General features: G+C 43.8%; 1 protein-coding gene across 1 annotated transcript in view; it reads right to left on the minus strand.

Moving 5' to 3' along the window:
• The window catches only part of plxna4 (plexin A4), a 630,201-nt gene that overhangs the window by 22,123 nt on the left and 581,233 nt on the right, over nucleotides 1-26,845 (minus strand). Inside the window, exons 25-28 of the mRNA XM_060842703.1 lie at nucleotides 19,603-19,762; nucleotides 16,651-16,754; nucleotides 10,915-11,014; nucleotides 8,449-8,639 (exon numbers count right to left, since the gene is read on the minus strand). Of these exons, the coding sequence (XP_060698686.1) occupies nucleotides 8,449-8,639; nucleotides 10,915-11,014; nucleotides 16,651-16,754; nucleotides 19,603-19,762 (555 nt within the window). The remainder of the gene's footprint in view (nucleotides 1-8,448; nucleotides 8,640-10,914; nucleotides 11,015-16,650; nucleotides 16,755-19,602; nucleotides 19,763-26,845) is intronic.

Here is a 26,845-nt window from a genome sequence, read left to right on the forward strand (position 1 = left end):
ATTTCCCCATGGCTACTCCACCTAGCTTGCACATACCTGGACTCTATGGGCAATTCAGCATGGCCAATAAACCTAATCTGCACATCCTCAGACTGTGAGCGGAAACTGGAGCACCAGGAAGAAACCCACACAGGCACAGGGAGAATCTACAAACTCCACACAGCCAATTGCCTGAGAGTGGAATTGAACCCAGGTCCCTGGTGCTGTGAGAAACTAAACAACTCCACATTTTCCTGTTATATTCTGCCTGTCTTATTTTATTTTTCCCAATCACTGAATCTATCTATATCTGTCTTCAACTTCCTTACTTCTTATTTGCAAAATACTTTCCCACTAATTTGGTGTCTTCTTCAAACTGTCCCTTTGCTCCCCTCATCTAAGTCTTTGTTGTTAATTATAAAAAACTGAGATCCCAGCTGCAATACTCTGCATGACTCCACTCTTTCCATCTTGTCAATCAACCAATGATGCATTGATGTATACTCTGTTTTCTGCCAGCCAGCCAATCTTCTCTCAATGCTAAATGTTATGCCCTTCCCCATGAGGTCTTATTCTCCACAATAACATCTCTTGTGGCACCTTATCAATGCTTTCCAAAAATCCAAATATATTATATTTTCCTTTAAGTGCATTAGCTCCCCTTTATTCCCAGAGCACATTACTCCTTCAACAAACTCCAATAAGTTGGTGAATGAGTGACTTCCTTCACTCGGAACTCACTGCTGTAGAACTTTGGTCTTCCGTGCATTTAGTGGCTAAAGGCTTTTTCTGTTTTGAAAAGCATTTTCAGGCAACTTGCACTCAATAATTTGCAAATCATTGAGAGCAAAATCTACCATGAAGCAATGTCGTCAGGTTAACTTCCAGAACATTTTTTTTAAAAAGGAAGTAGAAATATGCTTTGTTTTGACCAGGTAAAATATGATGATTGATAACTGAGGTTGGGTACACACTATTAAACACAGTTCCAGTGCACTGCCTGTGAATAACCAACATTCCTTCTAAACTGCATAAGGCATGGTCAAATAACAACCTGGAACATCTCACACAGTGAGGAAAGAGGCCCCCACTGACAGGCCATACTCCTGGTAAGATGTTTGGGCATGACTTCAGGCCAACTTCAAAGAGAATGCTCACAGCTACACACAGCAAACAGAAATTTTGCCACCACGGTGGCTCAGTGGTTAGCCTGACCACCTCACAGCACCAGGGACCCAGGTTCAATTCCAGCCTCGGGGACTGTCTGTGTGGTGTTTGCACATTCTCCCCGTGTCTGTGTGGGTTTTCCCCTCACAGTCCAAGGATGTGCAAGTTAGGTGGATTGGCCATGGGAAATATAAGGAAGGGTGGGGATGCTGGGATGCTCTTTGGAGAGTTGGTGTGGACTTGATGGACTGAATGGCCTCTTCCACACTACTGGGATTCTATGAATCTAGAATCTAAGGAGTAATGGCTGCATCCTCTGAGGTTTATGTGACCCTCCTACTCGGGCTATAGGTGGCTCCTGACTTTCTGCAGGTCCATCACAGACAGCCTTGCCTTTAGTCTGGAATCCTCCACCCCAAACATTTCCACTTATTCCTATCCTCCTTCAATGGTCCACCTGTCCAAATATCGCCTCCTTCGACTCGGTGCTAATTTTTGATATGATTTGTACTCCTCGGATGTGCTTGGTACATTTTACAACATCAAAGGATTGTAAGTTGTTGTGAGTCACCTTATTTACAGGACTCAAATGCACTATCGGGTGAACAGGGAGGTGAGAGTCCTGTCTACTGAATCAAACTGACATGAATATCACAGAGAAACAATTGCCTTGGGCCAGCACCTCCTGTATCCTGAGCAGCGACATTGTATTTTCAAGTTGACTGCCTTTGTGAACGAGGGCTGCATTGTACTGGGAGCTGGATGAGGCACACTGAGCACAAACGCAGGTCAAGAGGATTTACATTGGCTGTGTCAAAGTTAATGGCTTTATATGGGCAATTAAACTAATGTCCCAATCATAGAGGTAATTGCTGTAATCAGGGAGGGTACTTCAACTCTATTAATAGGATCATGCGATTGGATGCCTGTTCATTGACCTCTGAGTGAAGCATGGAAACGGTGAGGTGCGTCTGTCCTCAGGACTAGCCGGCAGTTTCTCCTCTCCCCATGTTTCTCATACTACCGGACCACTGTGTGTGAATTTACCAACCCTGGCAGGGATTGGTCTCAGCCTTGCCGTTTGCCTCAGACTTAATCAGAATCTGCAGCGAAAATAAAACTGCTCACTTGTAAATCTCTGCACCACAGTCTGGTTTACTTCAGCAGCTCCGGTAATAAAGTGGAAACAACAGGGGGAGATGGTGATAATGTCACTGGATTAGTACTCTGCATTACATGGGTTCAAAACCCACCACAGTAGCTCCTGGAATCTAGCCTTAAATCATGCAGCAATTGTGTGGCACAGTGGTAGTAATGGCCCTACCTCTGGACCAGGAGGCCTGACCTCGAGTCCCAGCTGCCTGCAGGTGTGTGATAATATATTCAAACAGGGCTTATGGTAAATACTGGAACAGTGACAGGGTGTCAGCTTTGGCCCATTCCATTGGGACAGAGGCACCAACAACCACCGAAACAGGCGAGAGGGCTTTCAGCAACACAAGTAACTCCAAACCCATTGGCATCAGAGGCTCAGGCTTCCATTGTCACCGCTGAATACTGCTTTGTTTTTTTCTTCTTGCTAATCTCTGCCTGTTTCCACCTTACATTCTCTATACGTCGGATTATCTGTTTCTCTGTATCTTCTTCCGTTAGTCATACTCTCGCTCTCTATAGCTATTAGCATCTCCAAATCATCTATATACCACCCTGTGCATGCTTCTACCATTTTAACTCAATTTTATTTACAAATGCAATCTATTGTACCTACCCTGACACATATTCAACCATGTTGTTGTGTGAGAACGAGTGTGTCTGTGTGAGTATATATTCGTCTCAGCATAATTGTGCATATCTCACGGTATGAGGGTGAACCGGGGTTGAGAGGAGTGCTGGAAAGACAGAGCAGGTCAGGCAACATCCGAAGAGCAGGAGAATCGACGTTTCAGGCATAAGCCTTTCATCAGGAACGAAGGGAGGGTTTATGCCCGAAACATTGATTCTCCTGCTCCTCGGATGCTGTCTGACCTGCTTTTCCAGCACCACACTCTTGACTCTGATCTCCAGTGTCTGCAGTCCTCACTTTCTCCTGTGAGGATGAACCGGTGTGTATGTAAGAGAGACATTATACATATGAGTGAGAGAGAGCTTGAGGGAGCCAGTGAGAATGTGACAGAACCAGATATTGGCTGTGATCCACCCATGAACAAAAGGCATACAGACACTTCCTATCACACATGGAGTGACAGTGTGCTGGTGGTATTAGCTTGGCCTCGGCTTATCAAACTATATTCCAGCAGGATCCAAAACCGGAGTGGGGGCCACAATTCAGTAGAAAGGAAAGGATACATGCTTCCTTTCTGCTTAATTGGAGATATCTCTGATTCATTCTGTAAATTATTTTATAAATGAAGGATTTCTGTATTTTCAATGTATTGCAATCATTTGCATATTACAATGTTGGAGTCTTGATACCTGCCTTCGTACTGAAAATATAATCCAGCACCTGCTATGACGATGATTTGTCAATAAATAAATTCTCCTTTGGAGAGGCAAGAGGAAGCCCATCCCTCATTGTTTGCTGACCCACAGGAACTACACGGTGGTCTCCTGAAAGGGCCTTTCCCCTCTCAATTCACATATAATGGCACAATGTGTGTGTGTGTGTTTGTTTTTGCGTATGTGTTTGTGTATATGTGTGTGTGTGTGTGTGTGTGTGTGTGTGTGTGTCTGTGTGTTTGTGTGTGTGCTGTGTATGTTCATGTGTTGTGTGTGTGTGTTTGTGTGCATGTGCGCATTTGTGTGTGTTGTGCATGTATTTGGGTATGTTTGTGTGTGCCGCATGAGTTTGTGTGTGTGCTGTGTGTTTGTGTGTACGTGATGTGTGTTTGTGTATGTGTTTCTGTTGTGTGCATGTTGTGTGTGTGTGTACGTGTGTTTGTGTGCTTGTGTGTGTGTTTGTATTTGTGTGTTTCTGTGTGTTTTGTGTGATTGTTGTATGTGTTGTGTGTGTTGTGTATGTGCTTGTGTGTTATGTGGGTTTGTTTGTATTGTGTGTGTTTTTGTGTGTTGTGTGTGTTTGTGTGCGCATGTTGTGTGTTGTTTGTATGTTGCATGTTTGTGCGCGTGTGTGTGTTGATGTTGTGTGTTTGTGTATGTGTTTGTGTGTGTTGTGTGTTTGTGTATTGTTTATGAATATGCTGTGTGTTGATTGTGTGTTGTCTGTGTATGTATATGTGTGTTGTGTGTGTTTTTGTGCTGTATGTTTGTCGTGTGTGTGTGTGTGTGTGTGTGTCCACTGATGTATTAATCTCTCATGGTACTCTATGTCTCATTGGGAGGGGATGATTCCCTCTATGTTCGTGACATGCTTTTGTCACAAATGGTGAACAGAAGGAATCTTCATTTCTTCATTAACTTGTAAATAAAATAGATTGAGCATCACAAAAATTAACTGGGCAGATCTCCTGCTCCCTGGTTCAAATTGCCACGCTTCATTTAACTTAAGGTACTGAACACACCTGGCTCTCTCCTTGAAAAGATGAATGTGCATCCAATGCCACCACACACAAAATTAAAAAAACACACATTCATATACAGATTGGAAGAGTGTCTCAGATGTCCTACCTGGTACCTGCTTAAAGTAAGGCTGCTTGGGGCATCTTTTAATTGTGGAAACCTCAGGGCTTTACTTTCGTAAGTGAGTGTTTAAATATTTAATTCCCAGATTCCTTTTTTGATTGGAAGAAGTTGCAGGAAAGTGAACAAGCCTTGAGATTTTCTGACAGCACTGGACACATCTGCCCTCAGTTAATACAGAGGGAAGGATGTGCTCCTGCACCAAAACCTGATGAGGTTTGAACCATTTTTGGACCATCATTCCACAGCAATCTAGAATGGGTGCTGCTGTCTTGCTCTCCCACTGTAACTTTATACTTGATACTTTTTATTCTTTGTTGATGAGATGTGAGCATTGAAGGTTCGGCCTGTTTGTATTGCTAAATCGGCGTTGCCGTTGAGAAGGTGAGGTGGTGGTGAGCTGCCTTCGTTAATCACTGCAGTCCATTTGTCCGAAGTGGATTACTGATGTCACTGGGGAGGAAAATACCAGGATTTTTGACCCAGTGCCATTGAAGGAATGGGACATATTTCCAAGTCAGAATTGAAAGGGTGGTGTTCCCATGTATCTGTACTCTTTGTCCTTCTAAATCGCAGTGATCATGGGTTTGGAATGTGCTGTCCGAAGAATCTTGGTGAATTTCTGCACTACATTATGAAGATGGTACTGTTGCTAGAGGGAGTGGATGGATACGGTGCAAATCAAGTGATCTGGGTTTTACCCAGATGGTGTCAAGCTTCTTAAGCAAAGTGCACTCAGCCAGGCAAGTGGGGAGTATTCCACTCATGCCTTGTGTCTTGTAGGTGTTGGACAGCTTCTGAGGAGTTACTCACTGCTAGATTCCTAGCCTCTGACTTGCTCTTTGTATGGGAAGTGAATCACAGAATCCCTACAGTGTGGAAACAGGCCATTCGGCACAACAAGTCCACTCCAATTCTCTGAAGAAGATCCCATCCAGCCCCATACCCCTGCTCTATTGCTCTTACATTTATCCCTGACTAATGCATCTAACCTACACATCCCTGAACACTATGGGCAATTTAGTATGGCCAATCCACCTAAATGGGGCACATCTTTGGACTGTAGGAACAAACCCACGCAAACACGGGGAAAATGTACAAAATCCACACAGACAGTCGCCCAAGGCTGGAATTGAACTTGGGTCCCTGGTGCTGTGAGGTAGCAGTGCTAACCACTGAGCCACCGTGCTCTTGTTGACTCTGTTTTATATGGCCAGTCCAGTTCAGCTTCTGTTAAGTAGTAACCCCAAGAAATTGATAGTGGGAGACAGTAACGCCATTGAATGTCGAGAGGTGATGGTTAGATTTTCTCTTGTTTGAGATGATCACTGCTTGGTGTTTGAGTGGCACGAATATTATTTGCCACTTTTCAGCCTGTGCCTGGATATTGTCCAGAATGTGCTAACCTTCAATATGAGCTGCTTCACTATTTGAGGAGTCAAGAATGTTGCTGAACATTGTACAGTTGTCAGCAAACATCCCATTTCTGAACTTCTGATAGAACAGTTGAAGATGGTTTGGTTGAGGACACTACTCTGAGGAACTCCAGTAGAGATGTCCTGGAGCTGAGGTGACTTACCTCCAATAACCAAAGGAAATTTCCTGTGTGTTTCATATGACTGCAACCAGCAGAGAGTTTCCCCCAATTCCCGCTGATTCCACTTTTGCTCAGGCTCCTTGATGCCACTCTCAGTCGAATGCAGCCTTGATGTCATGGGTTGTCACTCCCATCTCCCCTCTGGAATTCAGCTCTTTTGTCCATGTTTGAACCAAGGCTGTAATGAGGTCAGGAGCTGAGTGGTCCTGGAGGAACCCAAAGTGGATGTCACTGAGCAGGTTATTGCTGAGCGGGTGCTGCTTGATAGCACTCTTCATGACCTCTTCCATTGCTTTATTGATGATTATGATTGGGCAGTAATTGGCTGCTGGGTTTGTTCAGGTTTTAATATGCAGGACGTACTTGGGCAATTTTCCAATCATCAGGTTGATGCCAGTGTTGTAGCTGTTCTTGAATAGCTTGGCTCAGGGAGCAGCACGTTCTGAAGCTCAAGTCTTTAGTATTATTGCTGGAATGTTGTCAGGACTCAGAGCATTTGTAGTATTTAGTGCTTCCAGCCATTTCTTGTACAATTCACATGGAGTGAGTTGAATTGGCTGACATCTGGTGTCTGTAATGCTGAGGAGCACTGGAGGAGACGGAGATGGATCATTCACTTGGTACTTCTGGCTGAAGACCACTGAATGTTTCAGCTTTATCTTTTGTACTGATGCTGTGGGCTCTCCTTTTATAGAGGATGGGGATATTTGTGGAGTAAATCTTCCATACCCAGATATGGCAGGACTGCAGAGCTTAGATCTAAACTGTTGGTTGTAGATTTGCTTAGTTCTATTTATCACTTGCTGCTTCTTCTGCTGTTTGCCACACCAGGTGGCTTCACCAGGTCAGCACATCATTTTTAGGTATGCCTAGTGTCCCTCGCACACCCTCCTGCACTCTCCATTCAACAAGGGTTGATCCCCTGACTTGATGGTAATAGTAGAGTGGGGATCATGCTGGGCCATGACGTTACAGATTGTGTTGGAGTACAACTCTGCTGCTGTAGATGGCTCACAGCGCCTCCTGGCTGCGTAGTCTTAAGTTGCTTTGTCAGTTCGAAGTCTATCCCATATAGCATGGTGATAGTGCCACACAATCATCTCCCCAAGGATTAGATAGTGGTCACTCTTACCAATCGTGGGGACAGATCTATCCGCAGTCAGCAGATTGTTGAGGATGAGATCAAGTATGGTTCCCCCTATCTGCTGCAAAACAAGTCCATCAGCTATATCCTGTAAGACTCAAACAGTTTGGTCATTATTGGTGCTGCTGAGCCAGTGATGGTGCTGAACATTGAAATCTCCCATCATGTGTGCATTTTCTGCCCTTGCCACCCTTAACAATACCTTCAAGTGGTGCTCAACATGGAACAGTACTGATTCACCAGTGCAGTGTACAGAGAAGTACAAGGGTTCCTTGACCGTGTTTGACTTGATGCCCTGAGACTCCATGGGTTTTGGAGTCAATGTTGAGGACTCATACGAAAGCTCCCTCCTGATTGTATACCACTGTGCTACCAACTATTTTGGTTGTATCCCATTGGTGGGACAGGGCATGTACCCAGGGATGATGACTGGCTGTGGCACGGAGGACCATACCAAGCTCAGGCCAATGCTTGACTATTCTGTGAGTCAACTCTACCAATGTTGGCACTAGCCCCCAGATGTTAAGGAGAACTTTGTACCGTCTACAGGGCTGTGTTTGCCATTGTCATTTCCGGTGCCTTTGTTGATGCCAGGTGGCCTGTCCAGTTTCATTCCTTTATTGAGACCTCCAAGCAGTTGATACAACTGAATGACCCACTAGACCATTTCAGAGGACATTACTGTTGGCCTGGAGTCACACAGGCAGCAGATTTCCTTCGCTATAGGGAATTCTCACATGGTTTACAAGCTGTCTTACTCCAGCTCCCCCCACCAAATCTACCCAAGAGTGAGGTTTTCTGGCAAGAGGCTTCTGTCTAGAACTGAAGGGTAGTTTTTTCTGGGGTGACTTCATAGCCTGAATTGAAGAATCGGGTTAACATGAGCAGTTTCTGGTTTCCTAAATTTCCAGTTGCTAAACATTACCTTTGTAGCAAGTAGCCGAGTCAGGTAGATCTCAGACACCATCTTACTGCCCCGATCTCCCTCCTTCTGGTCTCCATGCTCATGGTTCTTGACCAGGTGCCAGACCTTGACCCCTGTCTCCAGGTCAGGAGTGATCATCGGAGTGCGAGAGCGCAGACTGTCAGGGCTGCCTGTATACCGGATCATGGTTTCTACAAAAAAAAAACAGATGGATTTATGCAGTGCCTTTCATGACCCTGCAGGCTTGAGGCCTTCCAGATGCCTAATGTCTTTCCTGGAAAAGGACAATTAACTGCTCGCAGTGGTTGAAGGACAGAGGAAGGTAATTTTCTTCTGGGCCTATATGTAGTGGTTTGCTGGAAATTGGGAACCTTTAAAAAGTGAATTTTTACTGTGTAGTGTGAGACTGCATTTAACATCCGTTACAGCTGTAATTAACCTTCTAATATACTAGAATATAAAAATAAAGGGAAAAATTAAAAAGAGATGCACATTAAACTAGTATCAACAGTTTATTTGGTGCCAATTCTACCTTATTATCAGGGCACTGTTTTCAAAAGTAAGAGGGTTTTTTTCGTCGACAGAATGAAAACTGACCTTCAAAGGGAGCTGTGCATGGGGGATATGGTTATTTGATATCATGAGGAGTTATTCCAAGACTATTGGTTAAAGAGTTCAGACAACTTAACCTGGTCCTGGAAAGATGATGTTTCAGTGTCCCGGGATACAGGCGAGTTCTCATCAGGCAGTCCTTGGACAGCTGCTTTCTTTGATGGAAGATGGACCAGTACAAGAGGAGGAAGACCCTGAGAATGATTCTTAACACCTCGACTGGAGAGCAAAATGATACTCCTGCCATCTTAACAGGACTAAAACATTCTGTGCTGACAGACTGTGTGTTCTTTTACATCAGTGAGTCATCCCCAACTGTCAAGGTTCGATGTTTTCTTCATCTAATTAACTAATATCTAAACCGCTGCTTAGCAAACTCAACAAAACTATTAAAAACTAGCTACAAATCATCGACTGCCTGTGCCAGTAAATGTGATCACAAATTCCCAAAAATCAATAGGATGGACTAAATTACCAACACTGTCAATTTCCCAAACTTAATCCAGCTCTGTGCTAAACAGGTTGACTTCAATGATGTCACTACAGGAGCGGGGGGAGCACAGATGGGTTACTTTATTCCAGTTCTATGCAAGGTGAGCTTCATCCAGTCACTATCCAGGGCCCCTGCTCCCGGTCGCTGCCCAGTGCTTTCACCTTCTGATCATTAATTCATCAGCCCGTGCTATAAACTTTATACGTGCACAAATGACACAGAAACAGGCCAAAGGCTCCACCTCGGTGTTTTACACGCCACATGACATTGCACAAACAGAAGTCACTGCAAAAGCTCAGCAGGTCTGGCAGCACGTATGGAGGGAAATCGGAGTTGAATTTTTGGGTTGAGTGACCTGAAACAACCAGAGGAGAATGGCAGTGTCCTAGTGCACCCGTAGTCAAATCTGCTGGTGACAGTCACTAGAGTCAGATATGAAGGCTGGACACATAAGCAAAGCTTTGGGAGTACATCTGTGTCTAACAGAACCAGGGTGGCATGGTGTCTCAGTGGTTAGCATTGCTGCCTCACAGTAGCAGGGTCCCAGGTTCGATCCCAGCATTGGGCGGCTGTCTGTGTGCAGTTTGCTTGTTCTCGCCATCTCTGCGTGGGTTTCCTCCGGGTGCTCCAGCTTCCTCCCACAGTCCAAAGATGAGCAGGCCAGGTGAATTGGCCATGCTAAATTGCCCTTGGTGTTAGGTGCAGTAGTGGGAGGGAAATGGGTCTGGGTGAGTTATTCTTCAGAGGGTCGGTGTGGGCTGAGGGGCCTGTTTCCATACTAATTACTTCATCAACAGCCATCGTCGCAAGGTGAAGAGGATGAGGAAAAGAGTAAATGCAGTTAAGGGACAGTTCGGTAAGTACATGAGGAAGGAAGGGAAGGATTCACTGATGGTTTGAGAACACCATGCAAGGTTATGTAAAACTGAAAGAACTGTAGGAGCTGTAAATCAGAAACAAAATTACTTCAGAAACAGTTCTGAGGGAGGGTCACTCAACCCGAAAGGTGAACTCGGATTCCCCTCCGCATATGCTGCCAAACCTGCTGAGCTTTTGCAGCGACTTCTGTTTGTGCAATAATATGTCGCTCGTAAACATTGAGGTGGAGTCTTTGATATGAATGGCCTGCTTCTGTGTTGTACATGTTCATGTAATTGTACGTTAATCAGCATTCTGCTGTCTCCCTCTGCTGTCCCAGCTCCAAACCTATCATGGCACTCAATCCCCCTGGGATATCACTTCCCTGTACCATTGAATAGAAGGATGGAATGAAATTACAGACGGAAATGATGGGAGTGCAAGAACTATTTTGTAAAAGAAAGAAGGGTCTTTTGAGGTGAAATGGGGAGACGAGGACTCACCATATTTGCTAGCTGAGGTTCGAGACACAGTCGAATTATTGGCAGCATTGTACGCTGTTGTTTGTTTGGGCACCAGAGCAACTACAGAACCATCTGTCACCTGTGGAGAATTGGGGTTTTTGGGAATCAAACAGAAAATATGGAAAACTCATTAAGCAACTCAGAGACTTTGCTTTTTTTTTAATTACAAGTAAAATAACGCATATTTGGAGTGATTACCAGTCAGCAACCCAATCAAGGGATTCAGATAGTTTGAACAGACAGCACAGGATACTCCAGGAAAGATTCCAATCAAGGATTCTAAAGGCTTTGAGCAGTTTGTTCCATCTTATTATTAGTTGGCATAACAACGGAAAGGCATCAAGGACTGCTCTAACACCACTGATCCTGAATTCACTTCCAGGAAAGATTATTTTCCTCTGTCTCAACCCACATGCACACACACACACACACACACACACAGTATAATTTATTTGGATAATATTGCCTGCTGCCATAATTTTGTGGCGTTGGTAATGCAATTCCTAAAGTGGTCAAAGCAATAACATTTTTTGTTAATTTTGAAAACACATTTGCCTGCTATTCAGTCCTCCAGCATTGGTGGCGCTGTGGTACAGGAGTCACTCAGCTCATCCTGACTTTTTTGGCTTGTCTGATGAAATATCACAAAAATGATAACCATGAGGAAAGATCCTGGAAGATTATTGGGAGACACATTGAAAGTCTTGCATATATTATGCACTGCCTGTGCAGTGGATATTCCTTCTCATATCACAGTTGATCATGTGGATTGACAGAAATGGGCTGTTCAACCCAAATGATCTATGCTGGTGTTTCCACATGTCACTTCAACAAATCATCCTTTACTCCCACTCCTTTGCCCCTATGTGCGCTTCTAGAATTTGTTTGCAAGCATTGACATTATTTACTTCAACTACTTATTGCACATAACAAGTTGCATATTCTGACAGCACTCTGGTTAAAGACGTTTCTGCTGAATGCTTTTTTGGATTTATTGGTGACTATTTTAAGGCCCCCATTGTCATAAAGCAGCAGATTCTCCAAATCAATCACGAGAAGTGTCAGGAGAGATCCGCTCTATCGGACCATTTCCCAGTGAGAAAAGATTGATTGTCACTCAATAAACTTGCAGTGATTATGTCATAATTCTTCACCTTCATGTTGGACATCAGAATACAACATCTACATGGTGAGTAATTTTCACTATCGATGCTCACCACCATATCGCCTCACAGCACAATTTTGGCCTCAGTAATCAATAATATCGCATAAACACATTCCCAACATAAGAGCTTTATCCCTTTGTCAAAGCACTAAAACGATTCTAACAAAATGTTAACTTTCATTGCCACCCCACAGGTTTTCCAGTTCGCAATCCACCATTTTCCTTAAATGTGGCTTGTGTGTTAAGTTCCTAAGAATGAAATAGTGACAGGGCAGGGGAGGGAGGTTGTTTAGTTGCATGGAAAATCATGGAAAAAGTTAAAGGGAAGGAGGGGTCAGCAGAAGTTATTAAGGCTTCCAGAACATGTAATAAGATGGAGAGTATGGAAAGGCTCAGGAAATTAACTTCAAGCACAGCAGATAAGGCAACATCTGTGAGAAAGGGGGCAGCCAATGCAGGACTGAGGGTGCATTAAATACATGCAGCACACATAAAAAGATAAATGAGCTTGTGGCACAATTTTGATTTGGCAGGTTCGATATTGTGGGTATCATAGATATGCTTCTGCAGGGGGACCAGTGCTCAGAAGCTAATATCCAATGATAAACATTCTATCGAAAGGACTGGTGGATGGGCAGAAAGAGCGTGTTTGCCTTGTTAGTGAGAATTGAAATTAAAACGATAGAAAGAAGTGATGTAGAGGCAGAAGGTGTAGGTTGGTAGAGTTGAGGACGTGCAAAGGAAAAACCATCCTAATGGGAGTTATGTAAAGGCCGCCATAGAGTAGTCAGGATGTGGGGAAGAAAATAAATCAGAAGATAGAAAAGGCTTATAAGGAAAGCGTTATTATAATAATCATGGGGAATTTCAATGTGCAGGTCAACTGGGAAAATACGGGTTGGTAATCGATCCCAAGAAAAATGTGTGAAATGTCTACGCGTTTTTTTTGGAAAAGCTTGTGGTAGAGCCCACTAGGGAACAAGCAATTCTGGATTTGGTAAGGAGTAATGCGGCAGACTTGATTAGAGAGCTCAAATGAAGGAACCCTAAGGAAGGGAGGGAGGCAGAGGAAAGGAAACTATTGGCTGGTTAGTCTGACTTCAATGTTGGATAAGGTTTTAGAGACCATTATTAAGGGTAAGATGTGGAATTACTTGGAGGTCAAGAGAGGTCATGCCTGACAAGTCTGTTAGAATTCTTTGAGCAGATAACAAGCAAATTAGATAAAGGAAAGTCAGTGAACATTATCTATTTGGATTTCCAGAAGGCCTTTTGAGAAGGTGCTGCTAAGATAAGAGCCGGTGGTGCTTGGGGCAAGGTACTCACATGGATGCAGGATTAGCTGGTTGGCAGAAGGCAGAGAGTGAAGCTAAAGGGGTCTTTTTCAGAATGATAGCCAATGACTAGGGGAGTTCCTTAGGTACAGTGCTTGGAGCACAACTGTTACATAGAACATAGAATAGTGCAGCACAGTACAGGCCCTTCGGCCCTCAATGCTGTGCCGACCTTTTATCCTGCTTTAAGATCAAACTAACCCACATTCCCTTTGTTGTACTATCATCCACGTGCCTATCCAAGAGTCATTTAAATGCTATTGATGTATCTGACTCTACCACTACCACTGACAATGCATTCCAAGCACCCACCACTCTGTGTAAAGAACCTACCTCTGACATCTTCCCGACACCTTCCTTCAATCACCTTAAACTTATGCCTCCTCATGATAAGATATTTCTGCCCTAGGAAAAAGTCTCTGACTATTCACTGTATCTCTGCCTCTCATCATCTTGTACACCTCTATCAAGTCACCTCTCATCCTTCTTCATCCAGTGAGAAAAGCCCTCTTATTGTACATTAATTATCTGGATGAAGGAACTGAGGACATTGTCAGTAAATTTGCAGATGACACAAGGATAGGTGGAGGGGCAGGTTGTGTTGAGGGAGGCTGCAGAAGTACTTGGGCAGACTAACAGTGTGGCTAGCAGATGAAATGAAATTTGGCGATATTGTGAGGTTACACACTTTGGTAGGAAGATTAGAGGCATATACTATTTTCTAAATGGGGAAAGGCTTCAGAAGTGTGAAGCACAAAAGAAGTTAGGAGTCCTAGTTCAGGATTCCCTTATAACTAAGAGGTTCAGCTGGCAGTTCAGAGGGCAAATGCAGTGTTAGCATGCATTTCAACAGGGCAATTTGAGAGCAGAGATGCAGTGCTGAGGTTGTATATGGTGATGGTCAGACCACATTTGGAATATTGTGACCAGTCTTAGGCCCCAAATTTAAGGAAGGATATGCTGAAATCTGGAGAGGGCCCAGAGGAGGTTTAAGAGAATGATCCTGTGGACGAAGGGCTTGTCATATGCGGAGCGGTTGAATACTCTGGGTCTCTTCTCAATGGAGCTTAGAAGGGTGAGGGAGGATCTAATTGAAACTTACAGGATGCCGAGAGGCCTAGAGAGAATGAACATGGAAAAGATGCTTTCACTAGTTGGAGAGACTATGACCCAAGGGCATGGCCTTTAGAACTGAGATGAGGAGGAATTTCTTTAGCCAGAGGGTGGTGAATCTGTGGAACTCATTACCACATTAAACTATGGAGGCCAAATCATTGAATGTGTTGAAGAGAGAGATAGATAGGTTCTTGATTAGTAAGGGAATCAAGTATTATTGGGAGAACATAGGAGAATGGGGTCCAGAAACATGTCAGCAGGTTTGATGGGCCAAACGGCCTAACTCTGCTCCTGTATCCCGATGTTAGGATGGAGGGGTAGTTGGAGATGATGTTTCCTTTATCTCACATTTCATGCAATAATTGAACTGTATATATTTATCTCATTTTCTGGAGCTCATAGAGGTGAGTGTATCACTTATGGGGAATGATATAGTTCTACTTTTGATGTCGCTTTTTTTCAGAAGAATTCCCACATAGTCCACTGCACAGTTTAGATGCAGAGTGAAGTTCTCTATGGTCTGTTGCAACAACATGCCTTAAGCTTCTATCTGAATATTATCATCGGGTGTTTTAACACTGAGTTGGTGCCATCCAAATGCTTTGTGTCCTGAAATGAAAGATAAGCCTTCCATTTGTATAATCTTAGTGTAAAGCAGGATGTCAGGGATGGAGAGGCAGCATGATATCTTCACTGAACCAACCACACCTTGGGCACAAAGTGTGACATAAAATGGTCAGGTTTTGAGGGAGTGTTATCATGAACAAGGATTTCAGCCCAGCCATTATGTGCCATTGCTCCATCAATGCACTGACTCCCAGCAGAACTCAACATTATCCATTTAATTCCTTTCCCAGAGTGGTTAGCACTGCTGCCTTACAGCGCCAGGGACCTGGGTTCGATCCCAGCCTCAGGTGACTGTCTGTGTAGAGTTTGCACATTCTCCTCGTGTCTGCGTGGGTTTCCTCCCACAATCTAAAGATGTGCAGGTTAGGTGAATTGGCCATGCTAAATTGCTCATAGCGTTCAGGGATGTGTAGGTTAGGGGTAAATGTAGAGTAATGGGGAATGGGTTTGGGTGGGATACTCTTCGGAAGGTCGATGTGGAATTGTAGGGCCGAAGGGCCTGTTTCCATATTGTAGGATTTCTATGATTCTAAACATTATCTCTTCACTTTAATTGATTATACCCAAATAGAAAACATATGGACTTAATATTCAAACTAATCTTTGTATTAAAAAAGGAATATGCTGGAGAAACTGGGGGCGGGGGTGCTCCTTGATTGAAAATATTAGCTTTGTGCTCTATCTTATTAATTTCAAGCACAAATATTAGCTTCTAAAATGAAAGCATAATGCTGCAGATGCTGGAGATCTGAATTTAAAACGAAAAGCGCTGGAGGGGCTCAGCAGGTCTTGCTGTTTTTTGTAGGGAGTGAAACAAAGTTCAGAACTGAGTTCCAAAGGACAGCCACATTAAACTCCAAATGCTCCCAGATCTGCTGAGATTCTCCAGCACTTTATTTCAGATCTTCCGCATCCACAAATATCTTGCTTTTAATTTGTTCCTTATTTGCAAACCCGAGATTGATACAACACAGAAACTTGCATGCTTTTTATACAGGTGAGCATTAAAATCATCAAAGAACGAAAAATATCTATCAGTTTCAATACAGGAGCCACCTGTGCTGTGAGAGTGCTAACAGCTTTGGAAATTTTGACAGGATTTGTCAAGGATAACTTGCCCTTTCCGATGAAAGAATTAACTCCTGTCTTCATTATCTCATCTCCAATCCAATCAATTTCTAATCTGTTTTCTCTTCCTACCTCCGTGCTGACAGTCAACATTGTGGCATTTAATTTAACACCAATATGGTCCAAAGTCAAATCCCTAATTTAGCAGTTGATGGCTTATCTCCCAAATTATTTGCACATTAATGAAGAAAGGACATTTGTATCAGAGGAAACAATCTGCTGTTTGCATTGCCACAAGGAATTAGTCTGACCAATCCAATATTGCTCTCTCTCTCTCTCTGTCTCAGTGATTGACAGCTGACCCAGCACAGCCATGCCCCCACCACCCCCTCCCCCCCATCTCACCTGATAATGTGCCAGTGTGTTCAACCTCTTCCAGTCATTCTCTATCTTCGTAGTGACGTCCTCATCCTGCAGGATCACCCTGGCCATCCTTCCCTGTCGCCACTCTGTCGAGTGTAAGTTAACAGGATGGAGCAGCAAGGGAAAAAGAACATTAAAAAGGAGTCAACAAAATCGCAAAGTCTATTCCGATCAATGGGGCATCATTATCTCACGAAAACAAACACTTCATTCAATGGGGGAGGAAGTCTCAACTACATGAAGATAAGGAGGAAATCTTTTTCAGCTCAAAAGCTGCCTGTAAATGGTTTCATTGACTTTGACTAGAAGGTTAGCTTTATCGCATTTTTCCTTTGGAGGTCATTCAAGATGTAATTTCTTTCCACCAGTGTGTAGGTTGGACATAATCAGCAGCAGCCTGGTTTTTTTTGGGGTGTACTGTTTTTTTGTGTATCACCTTTTGCCATCCCTGTCACGAAGGGGTCAATAACTCGCACAGTATCCTGGCTCCCAGCACCTTGTTGAATGCCCTTTGTTTTCATATTTCAACCCATCCCTTGATGACATCCCAATGTTTGGCTGTGTCTTCATCCTTGTTTTCAAAGACAACCACAATTTCACCCTTCTCCCATCCATATTAATTTTCCCAGCCTTTAACCTTACAGATTTCTACACTCCTCCAATTCTGATCACATGCACATCCCCACATGTGGTAAAAACACCATCGCTGGCTGACTTACAGCTTTCTTGGTTGTCTACACAGAAATTCCCTCTTTCTGTACCTCAGCACCTCCTTTTCTTCCTTTGAAACACAGATTAATACTATATTTGACTAAGTCTTTGGTCGCCTGTCCTAATCTCCCTTTATGTGACTCATTGTCAAAATCTGTCTGGTTACATTCTTGTGAAGCTCTTTGAGACTAATATTTTCTTTATTCTTTCCTGGGATGTGTGGCATTGCCAGCAAAACATGCATTTGTTACCCATTCCTCGCTGCCCTTGAACCGAGTAACTTGCTAAAGCCACGTCAGAGGACAATTAAGAGTCCACAAGACCATAAGACCATAAGACATAAGAGTGGAAGTAAGGCTATTCAGCCCATCGAGTCCACTCCGCCATTCAATCATGGCTGATAGGCATTTCAACTCCACTTACCCGCATTCTCCCCGTAGCCCTTAATTCCTTGAGACATCAAGAATCTATCAATTCTCGAGTCAACCATGTTGCTGAGAGTCTGGAGTCACATGTAGGCCAGACCAGGTAAGGAAGACAGATTGCCTCCCCTTAAGGACAGATGGGTTCTTTCAACAATGAATAATGGTTGCCATTGTCACCAATACTGAGAATAGTGTTATAGTTAATATTTATTTACAAAATTCAAATTTCACCAACAGCCCAGGGTAGGATCTGAACCTGCATTCCTTAATGCATTATCCTGAGTTGCTCAGTTACGAGTCCAATGGCAAAATTCCTATGCCACCATCTCCCAATGTAAATGCAATCAAGATTAGATAGGGCTATACAGTACAGAACAGGCCATTTGGATCAACCTATCCATAACAGTGTTTATGCTCTTCTTGAATCTCCTCCCAGATTTTCATATCTAAATTTATTATCTTCAGCCTTGATCCCTTTCTGTCTCACGCATTTGGCTAGCTACATCGGAAATTTTCACATCAATCATTCCCTGTGACTTTAATGTAACAGCAAAGTGAACAGAGACAAAAAAAAACTGCAGATGCTGGAATCAAGGTAGACAAGCAGGGGGTTGGAAGAACACAGCAAGCCAGGCAACATCAGAAGGCGGAGAAGTCAACATTTCAGGTGTAACCCTTCTTCAGGGCTGGGGGTGGGTGGAAGGGGAGCTGCAGAAAAAGGGAGGGTTGAGGAGGAGGGGGCGGGGTGGTGAGGTAGGTGATCACAGGTAGAGGTCGTACCCTTTACCTGTGTTCGCCTATCCTCATCTCACCATCCTGCTACACCCCCTACCCCACCCGTACCCCTCCCCCGTTTTATCTGCAGCTCCCCCCACACCCACCCCCAGTCCTCAGGAAACGTTGACTTCTCCACCTCCTGATGCTGCCTGGCTTGCTGTGTTCTTCCAACCTGCTGCCTGCCTACACAGCAAAGTGATTCTGCAATCTCAACCGAAGTGTGCACAGTGTGTTTATTATCAAAGTTCCATTGGATTTTAATGTGAAAACAGCATCTAACAATGGTCATGAGCCTCCCAACTCTGAATGTTTTCCCGTAGTTTACTTATGGAAAGCTGTGGCGCTCTTGTTAACTGAGCTGCTGGCTTGAAGGTTTTATCTTTACTGATCTTTTTTCTTGAAACAAGTTTTCCAAATCCGTATCTATAAAATACTGCCAGCTGTGGCTCAGTGGGTTGCTCTCTTGCCTCTGAGTTAGAAAGTTCAAGTCCCACTTCAGAAACTTGAGTATTGTCTTAGGGCTGAGTCGTCAGTGAGACTGCTCATTGGGTGCTGCATTTTCTTCTTCAAACAGACTGGAAGCATTTGGGCTTTGAAGGAAGCAGTTATGCTTTTTTTTTGTTAAAGCTAACACAGTTTTGTTTCGAATGAGGAAAAACAGAGCTGCTAAAGGCTAATTAACAATGAAAACTGCTCCTTCGAGAATCCATTACCATTCACCCCAACAGTAAAAAAAGCCAGACAGGTAAGAAAATTATGGCAAATCGAATGTGACCTTGCTGCCTTGATTACACTGAGCTTGATACCTCTGGTTTTGTTTTAAAGAGGGTTGGGGTGAGAGCAAAAATAATGAGTCAAGTGTGAAATAAATCTGGGGTAATCACAATGGAGCTCCTGGTGAAGCTGCAGTTAATAAACTGAAATTCACTCAAATGCAATCAGTCAATGTAAGAGACCTAAGCCCCACCCGGCCAGGGAAGCAGTAGTGTTGAAAGTTACTGTCCTTAGTGATAATTCTCACCCAAGTCCATGTCGGCAGCTTTGGGTCTGTGTGAACAAGGTAAATTCTTGAAGATGGTGTCTAAAATCTTCTCCTTGACCTGAGTGATTGTGTCACAGTTCAGAGTCTTGGTGGAAATTTCAGGACTGTTCTCATTATCAGGATTCACACAGTACAGCACCTAAAGAAATACAAGACAAGGAAAGAATGTCAGGAGAAGTCACGAGAGGGTGAACCCAGTCCAGATGCTTTCCCAAACTTATTCGTGGGTTGTGGGCAACATTTGCAAGGTCAGTATTTTCTAGCTGTTCTGAGTCATGCCTAAGGAGATGCTTGCTAGCTGTCTTTTTGAACCATTGCAGTTTGTGCAGTGATGTCCACTCATTTCCACAGTGCAGCCAGATAGGGAATTCCAAATCTCCATCCTCCACTTGGCGACAAAGTGGATGGATTTGTCCAGGTCAAGGTGGCATGAAGCTTGGATGAAAAAGGACAACACTTCCTGCTGCCCTAAATTTTAGAACGGTCAAGATCACCAATTTGAATGGTCCTGATGATGAAGCTTTGTCAAGTTGCTGATGGTACACCCAGTAAGTAACAGACATTAACACCTGTCACCCCTCCATATCCGCAGGTGATACATTCCAAGATCTACCGCGGTTGCCCGAAACCGCAGATAGTAGTGAACCCTATCATTTAAATGGAAAACTTACCTCCCTGCCAGCCCCTGGAATTATTTCTGGACATCCATGTAATATTTTCGGGCTGTGGTAAATCGCGGATAACTGGAACCGCGGAAACCGAATCCATTGATACGGGCTTCTACAGCATATCCAAGGTGTACTGTGGCATAGGGAGTGAATGATGAAGAGAGTGGGTGGGATGCCAATCAGACAGACTGCTTTGTCATGAATGGTACTGAAAATGTGTTGCTGAAAAAGCTCAGCAGATCAGGCAGCATCCAAGGAGCAGGAAAATCGACGTTTCGGGGATGAGCCCTTCTTCAGGCTCATGCCCGAAATGTCGATTCTCCTGCTCCTTGGATGCTGCCTGACCTGCTGCGCTTTTCCAGCAACACATTTTCAGCTCTGATCTCCAGCATCTGCAGTCCTCACTTTCTTCTTGTCATGGATGCTGTCAAGTTTGAGTGCTGTGCACTTATCTAACCAATAGGAACATTTGCACATATCTGCGTATGTCATATCACACTTTTGACCTTTGCCTTGTAGATGGTGGACAGGCTTTGGAGAGTCAGAAGAGTTACTTGCCATAGAATTCCCAGTATTTTACAAAATATCTGAACGATTGGTCCAGTTCAGTTTCTAGTCAATGATAATGTTGATAGCGGGTTGGGGCTAAGGATGTAATGTTACTGAATATGTCTTGGTGAGACTTTTTCTTACAAGAGATGGTTGTTGCCTGGCACTTTAGAGGTGCCAATGTCACATACTGCTTGTCAGCTCGCGCCTGAATGTTGATCGGGTTTTGTTCAATATGAAAACAGACAGCATCAGTGTCAGAGGAGGCAAAAATAGGCTTGAATATTGCACTTTTTTTTTCTTAGATTTTAAAAAAAAAATTTCATCTGGATGTGGGTGTTTCTGTCTTTATTGCCTTCCAAATTGCCTCAGAATCAACCACATTGCTGCAGTTGAAGTCATTTGTAAGGTTGGCAGATTTCCTTCCTCAAGCAAGGTTGTGAACCAAATGGGTTTTTACAACAATTGACAGTGGCTGTCATCACATGGTTATCAGGAGACTAGCTTTTCTTAATTGCAGATTTTTATTGAATTCAAATTCCACCATCTGTCATGGTGGGATATGAACCTTTGCATGCAGAACACTGGCCTGGGACATCGGATTACTAGTCTATTGACGCTGCCACTATACCAGCACCTCCCCGGTAATTATCAGCAAACATTCCACTTCTGACCTTACAATGGAGGAAAGTTCTTTGATGAAGAGGCTGAAGATGGTGAGACCTAGATCACCACCCTGAGGAATTCCTACAGAGGAGATATTCTGATGCTGAGATGTTCAGCCTCCAATAACAGCAAACATGTTCCTTTGGTTCATTATAACTCTAACCAGTAGAGAGTTTTTCTCCAATTCATTGTCATTGAAAAACGACCATCTGGTTTACTACTGCCCTTTCAGCCATACTTACATGGTCTGGTCTACATGTGACTCCAGACCTACTTTAAAGTGATTGACTCTTAATTGACCTTTGAAATGGTCCAGCTGTCATTGACTACAGTTTTGTGAGGACTCCTTGATGCTGCACTCAGTCAAATGCAAGCTTAATGTCTACAGCAGTCACTCCAACATCTCTTTTGGAATGTAGCTGGCTTAATCATGGCTGTAACAAGGTCATATGCTGAATGGTGCTGGTGGATATGTGATTCACTGTTGTTTGCAGCAAAAAGAATCCCTCTATTGTGGAAGTGCCAAGAGGAATGAACGTGTTCAGTCACAGTTACTGTTGAATAAAATCTTTTCCAGTTTGCATAGCGCAACCATTTCCACGAGGAGTAAATGCCTGCAGAGATTCTGCACCTCCCCTGTCTCCTCCTCCTCTTCTGCAGATGCACTGAGGGCGCCAACAGGAGGTGTGGCACTGATAGCAGATACACAGGCTTTTTCTCACGCTTAGCAGCTTAGTCTCGCTAATTTTAAGTAAAGTGCTTCTGAGTGCCCCAACCTGTGCCGAGGCCATGCCAACATGAAGTGCCAATTCATCCTCTCTCACCTTCTGTGCGCAGGGATATGCGGGATATCACTTAGCCATTCAAAAGACATAGGCTCCTTGTGTTGTTAGTACTGGTCCCAATTCTGCCCAGTCACTGCTAGGGGAAACAAACAGGTAGACAAAGAGGGTCAGTGACAGTTTTCACTGATGGAAACTGAAAGTGCTCAACTTCTTGGATGCAAGTGTTTGCTGTGAGCAAGAATTACAATGCAAAGGAAGAGTTTAAAACCAAACAGGCATCCTGACCAGACGTCAACATGCAGGTCAATTGACAGAAAGCAAGAACCCAAACCCAAGAAACTCTGTGACTTTCTTTTTCTTTTCAGATATTAAAATGATACAGCACTGGAAAATACCTTGAGGTCCACCATTGCTGGACTAGCTCTTTTCAATTAAGGCCATTCCTCTGCTCTTACTCCTCCTATTTATCTCAAATCTTTTTCAAAGCTTTTCTTCTGTATTCTTTCATGGGATATGAATATTGCTGACAAGTCCAGCACTTACTGCAATTCTTAATGGCTCCTCAAACTCAATCACAGCTGGACCATTTCAAAGGACAGTTAAGAATCAATCATATTGATGTAGGTCTGGAGTCACATGTAGACCAGACCAACTAAACATGGTTGAAAGGGCAGTAGTAAACCAGATGGGTTTTTCTTTCAATGTCAATGAATAACAATTGGGATGATTATCATTATTGAGATTAGCTTTCAGTTCCACATTCGATTTAAGCTCACAATGGGATTTGACTCAATGTCCTGACATCATTTAGTGCTTGCCTTTAAATTACAAGACCATGACATTACCACTAAACCACTTTTCTGAATAGGTTCCAATCTCACTGTTCGGGCTGCACATTCCAGATCATAACAAGGTTGGAGAAAATTACTGCAGATGCTGGAATCTGTACTGAAAACAGAAAGTGCTGGAGGTCACAGCGGGTCAGGCAGTATCTATGGAGAGAGAGCAAGCTCGCGTTGAGTTTAGATGACTCAGGAGCTCTGATGAAAAGTTATCTAGACTCAAAACGGTAGCTTGCTCTCTCTCTCTCTCTCTCTCTCTCTCTCTCCATGGATGCTGTCTGACCAGTTGTGATTTCCAGGTTATCATAACTCTTAAATCTGCATCTCCTGGTTACGGATCTTTCCAGCAGTGCGAAGAGTTCATACCATTTCTTCTATCAAAACCCACTGTAATTCTGAGTCTCATTATCATTCCCTAATCCCTGAATATTTCTCTCATCTCTCTACCATCTGAACTTCCACCATTGTGGAAAACGTTATTTTTTTCCCTAAGAACTTGTACTGAAGAATCTGTACCTGGGTAGCTCGGTGAGTGGCAACTTGTAAACCTTTCGTTATACTCATGTCAGCACATGTGACAATAAACCTAATTCAATTCAACGTCCTTCACACACTCTCCAAGGCCGTCATTCCTAAACTGCTGGCCAGATTCACCTTATTCCTGGTTCACCTTTTGTGCTCTGATTCACATAGATTATGAAGGAGATTTAAATCTGAAATCCCAGGTCAATTCCAAATTGGGGACAGGATTTCAATTTTAAGAGGCCAATGGAGTGGAAAGGGTAAAAGAAAGTGCAAATCCTAGTTGCATGCTTTGTTAACACATGTATACAGTCTTTCAAATGCAAAGCTATTAAAAAGAAAATATCATTAGCATTTATCACTCAATGGTGCAGATCGACACAAACTCTACTTGCATATTTGTTGAAACCATAGCCACCTATCGATTTCAGCCTGGCCTTCAGCCATCACTGCTAATCCCTAGCCATAAGAATAGCCATTAAACTCCAAGCATCTCACAAGGATAAAATACGAACAACATTACAGTCATTAGGATGCATTATCCAGTCAGGTGTTAATTAAATTGTCACTGCACTGAACCAATCTTCAGCATCTGAGAGATTGCAGAACCAGGACCTCTATCCCCTGTCTGTTGCTTTATGGCCGTCGCCTTCCCCCCATTCCCCCACCCCCAAGTGAATCTGCATCACAAAGCATTTAGGGAAATAACAAATGCAACTCTCAGCAGGTCAGCTCAGGCTCCTCATCAGAAATCAAAGTGTAAATGCTCCAGTTCCTTTGTAAATGATCTGATGGCTGTAAATTGAGGAGCAGATGCACTTTGTAAGCCTGCTGCTTTTACATGTGTGCTAGCTGCTTTCATCTGACAAATTTATCGGAGTTTTTTTTTCTTTCCTCTTCAAGAGAGGAAACAAAGAAAATAGACATAATAAGAGAAAACCAAACCCTATGGAGCAGAAACAGGAGCATTAAAGCAGGCTTTAGTTCCAGCTCAGGAATCAGGGAGGCAGCAGAAAGGTTGCTGCTGGTAGTTAATTTAGTCTGTACACTCTATATTTCATTCCATTCTAATTATTCTTCAGTCCAGGGGGTGCTGACTCTGCTCTTGCTCACATGGCTTTTGTACTCTGGGCTCTTATTTACAATGTTAATACTGGCTCCCTTATCCTGTTGGCAGGCCTGGTTTAAGGAAAAGCCATTCACAGTCAGAAGGTTAAAGGCTTGAGCCCCGACTCATGGGACCGAGAGTCACAGAATCATAGAGATGTACAGAACAGAAGCAGACCCTTCGACCGTGCCAACCAGATATCCTGAACTAATCTAGTCTCATTTGCCAGCACTTGGCCCATATCCCTCTAAAACCTTCCTATTCATGATTTGGAGGAGCCAGTGTCGGACTGGGGTGTACAAAGCTAAAAATCACACAACACCAGGTAATAGTCCAACAGGTTTATATGGAAGCACTAGCTTTCAGAGTGCTGCTCCTTCATCAGGTAGCTAGTGGGGCAGGATCATAAGACACAGAATGGAGATTCCCTCCACTTTGAGGTGGAGGTTGGTGGTAGCGATGGTAGCCATAATGTGGAAGTGCTGGTATTGGACTGGGGCGGACAAAATTAAATATCACACAACACAGTTTACAGTCCACCAGGTTTATTTGGAAGCACTAGCTTTCAGAGCACTGCTCCTTCAACAGGTGATTGATCATCACCTAATGAACCACCTGATGAAGGAGCAGCACTCCGAAAGCTAGTGCTTCCAAATAAACCTGTTGGACTATAACCTGGTGTTGTGTGATTTTTAACTTTCTATTCATGTGCCCATCCAGATGTCTCTTAAATGTTGCAATTGTACCAGCCCCCACTATTTCCTCTGGCAGCTCATTCCATACACGCACCATCCTCTGCATGAAAAAGTTGCCCCTTAGGTCCCTTTTAAATTTTTATCCTCTTGCCTTAAACTTGTGCCCTCTCATTCTGGAGTCCCCCACCCTGGGGAACAGACCTTGTCTATTTACTCTATCCAAGCCCCTCAATACTCTATAAACCTCTACAGGTCACCCCTCAACCTCTGCCACTCCAGGGGTAAAGCAGCCCCAGCCTATTCAGCCTCAAACACAGAAATTCTTGCAACACACTCCACAAGTGCGGGAGTGGGTGCACACCCTTGGGTGAGATACTAAACCAAGACTGCACCTGCCTCCTCAAAGATCCCACGGCATCATCTCCAAGAGGGATGAGGGGGTTCTGACTAATGGTTACCCTGCGACCAAAAGTTATCTATCTCAGTCACTGTTGTGGGATCTTGCTGTGCTCACATTGGCTGCCCATTTTTTAAAATAAATATTCGTTCATGATATGAGGGTGTCACTGGCTTGGCCAGCTTTTATTGCCTATCCTTAATTACCCAGAGGGCAATTAAGAGTCAATCTTATTATCAAGTGACTCGAAAAGTAGTCTGTCAGGGCTCTGGGATGTTCTGAGGTTTTTGCAAGGTGTTATAGCTTTTCCATGGGTTTGCAGTTATTCTGGTTTTGAAGCCTCTCTAGTGTATTGCATTGCCTTTGTTTTTGTGATGAGCAGCTGCTTTCAGAGCTATTCACCTACTCTTGTACTTCCCTCACACCCAGCTTTCTGAAGTACGCTTCCCTCCTCCTCTATCTCAAACTCTCCATCCTTTCACTGCCTAATGCTTCCTTTCCTTTCTCGCTGCAGAGTTTTGAGCGATGAATGCCTTGGACTATCAGAATGTAGCTCAGTTATAATGCTTTCATCGCTTGGTCTGAAGGCTCAAACCCCACTCTCAAAAGGTAAGCACAGAAACAGTCTGACCTTTCTGTGCAGTCCGAAGGGTGCGCCGCATTGTCAGAGGTTGGGATGGATGAAATGTTGAACTATTTGTCTCTTTGCTTACAGGGCCAGTCATAAAGGATCAAAGAACATGTGGGTGGCACGGTGGCACAGTGGTTAGCACTGCTGCCTCACAGCGCCTGAGACCTGGGTTCAATTCCCGCCTCAGGCGATTGACTGTGTGGAGTTTGCACGTTCTCCCCGTGTCTGCGTGGGTTTCCTCCCACACTCCAAAGATGTGCAGGTCAGGTGAAATGGCCGTGCTAAATTGCCCATAGTGTTAGGTAAGGGGTAAATGTAGGGGTATGGGTGGGTTGTGCTTCGGCAGGTCGGTGTGGACT

The sequence above is a fragment of the Hemiscyllium ocellatum genome, chromosome 23, assembly GCF_020745735.1.
Source record: "Hemiscyllium ocellatum isolate sHemOce1 chromosome 23, sHemOce1.pat.X.cur, whole genome shotgun sequence".
Classification (NCBI taxonomy): Eukaryota; Metazoa; Chordata; class Chondrichthyes; order Orectolobiformes; family Hemiscylliidae; genus Hemiscyllium; species Hemiscyllium ocellatum.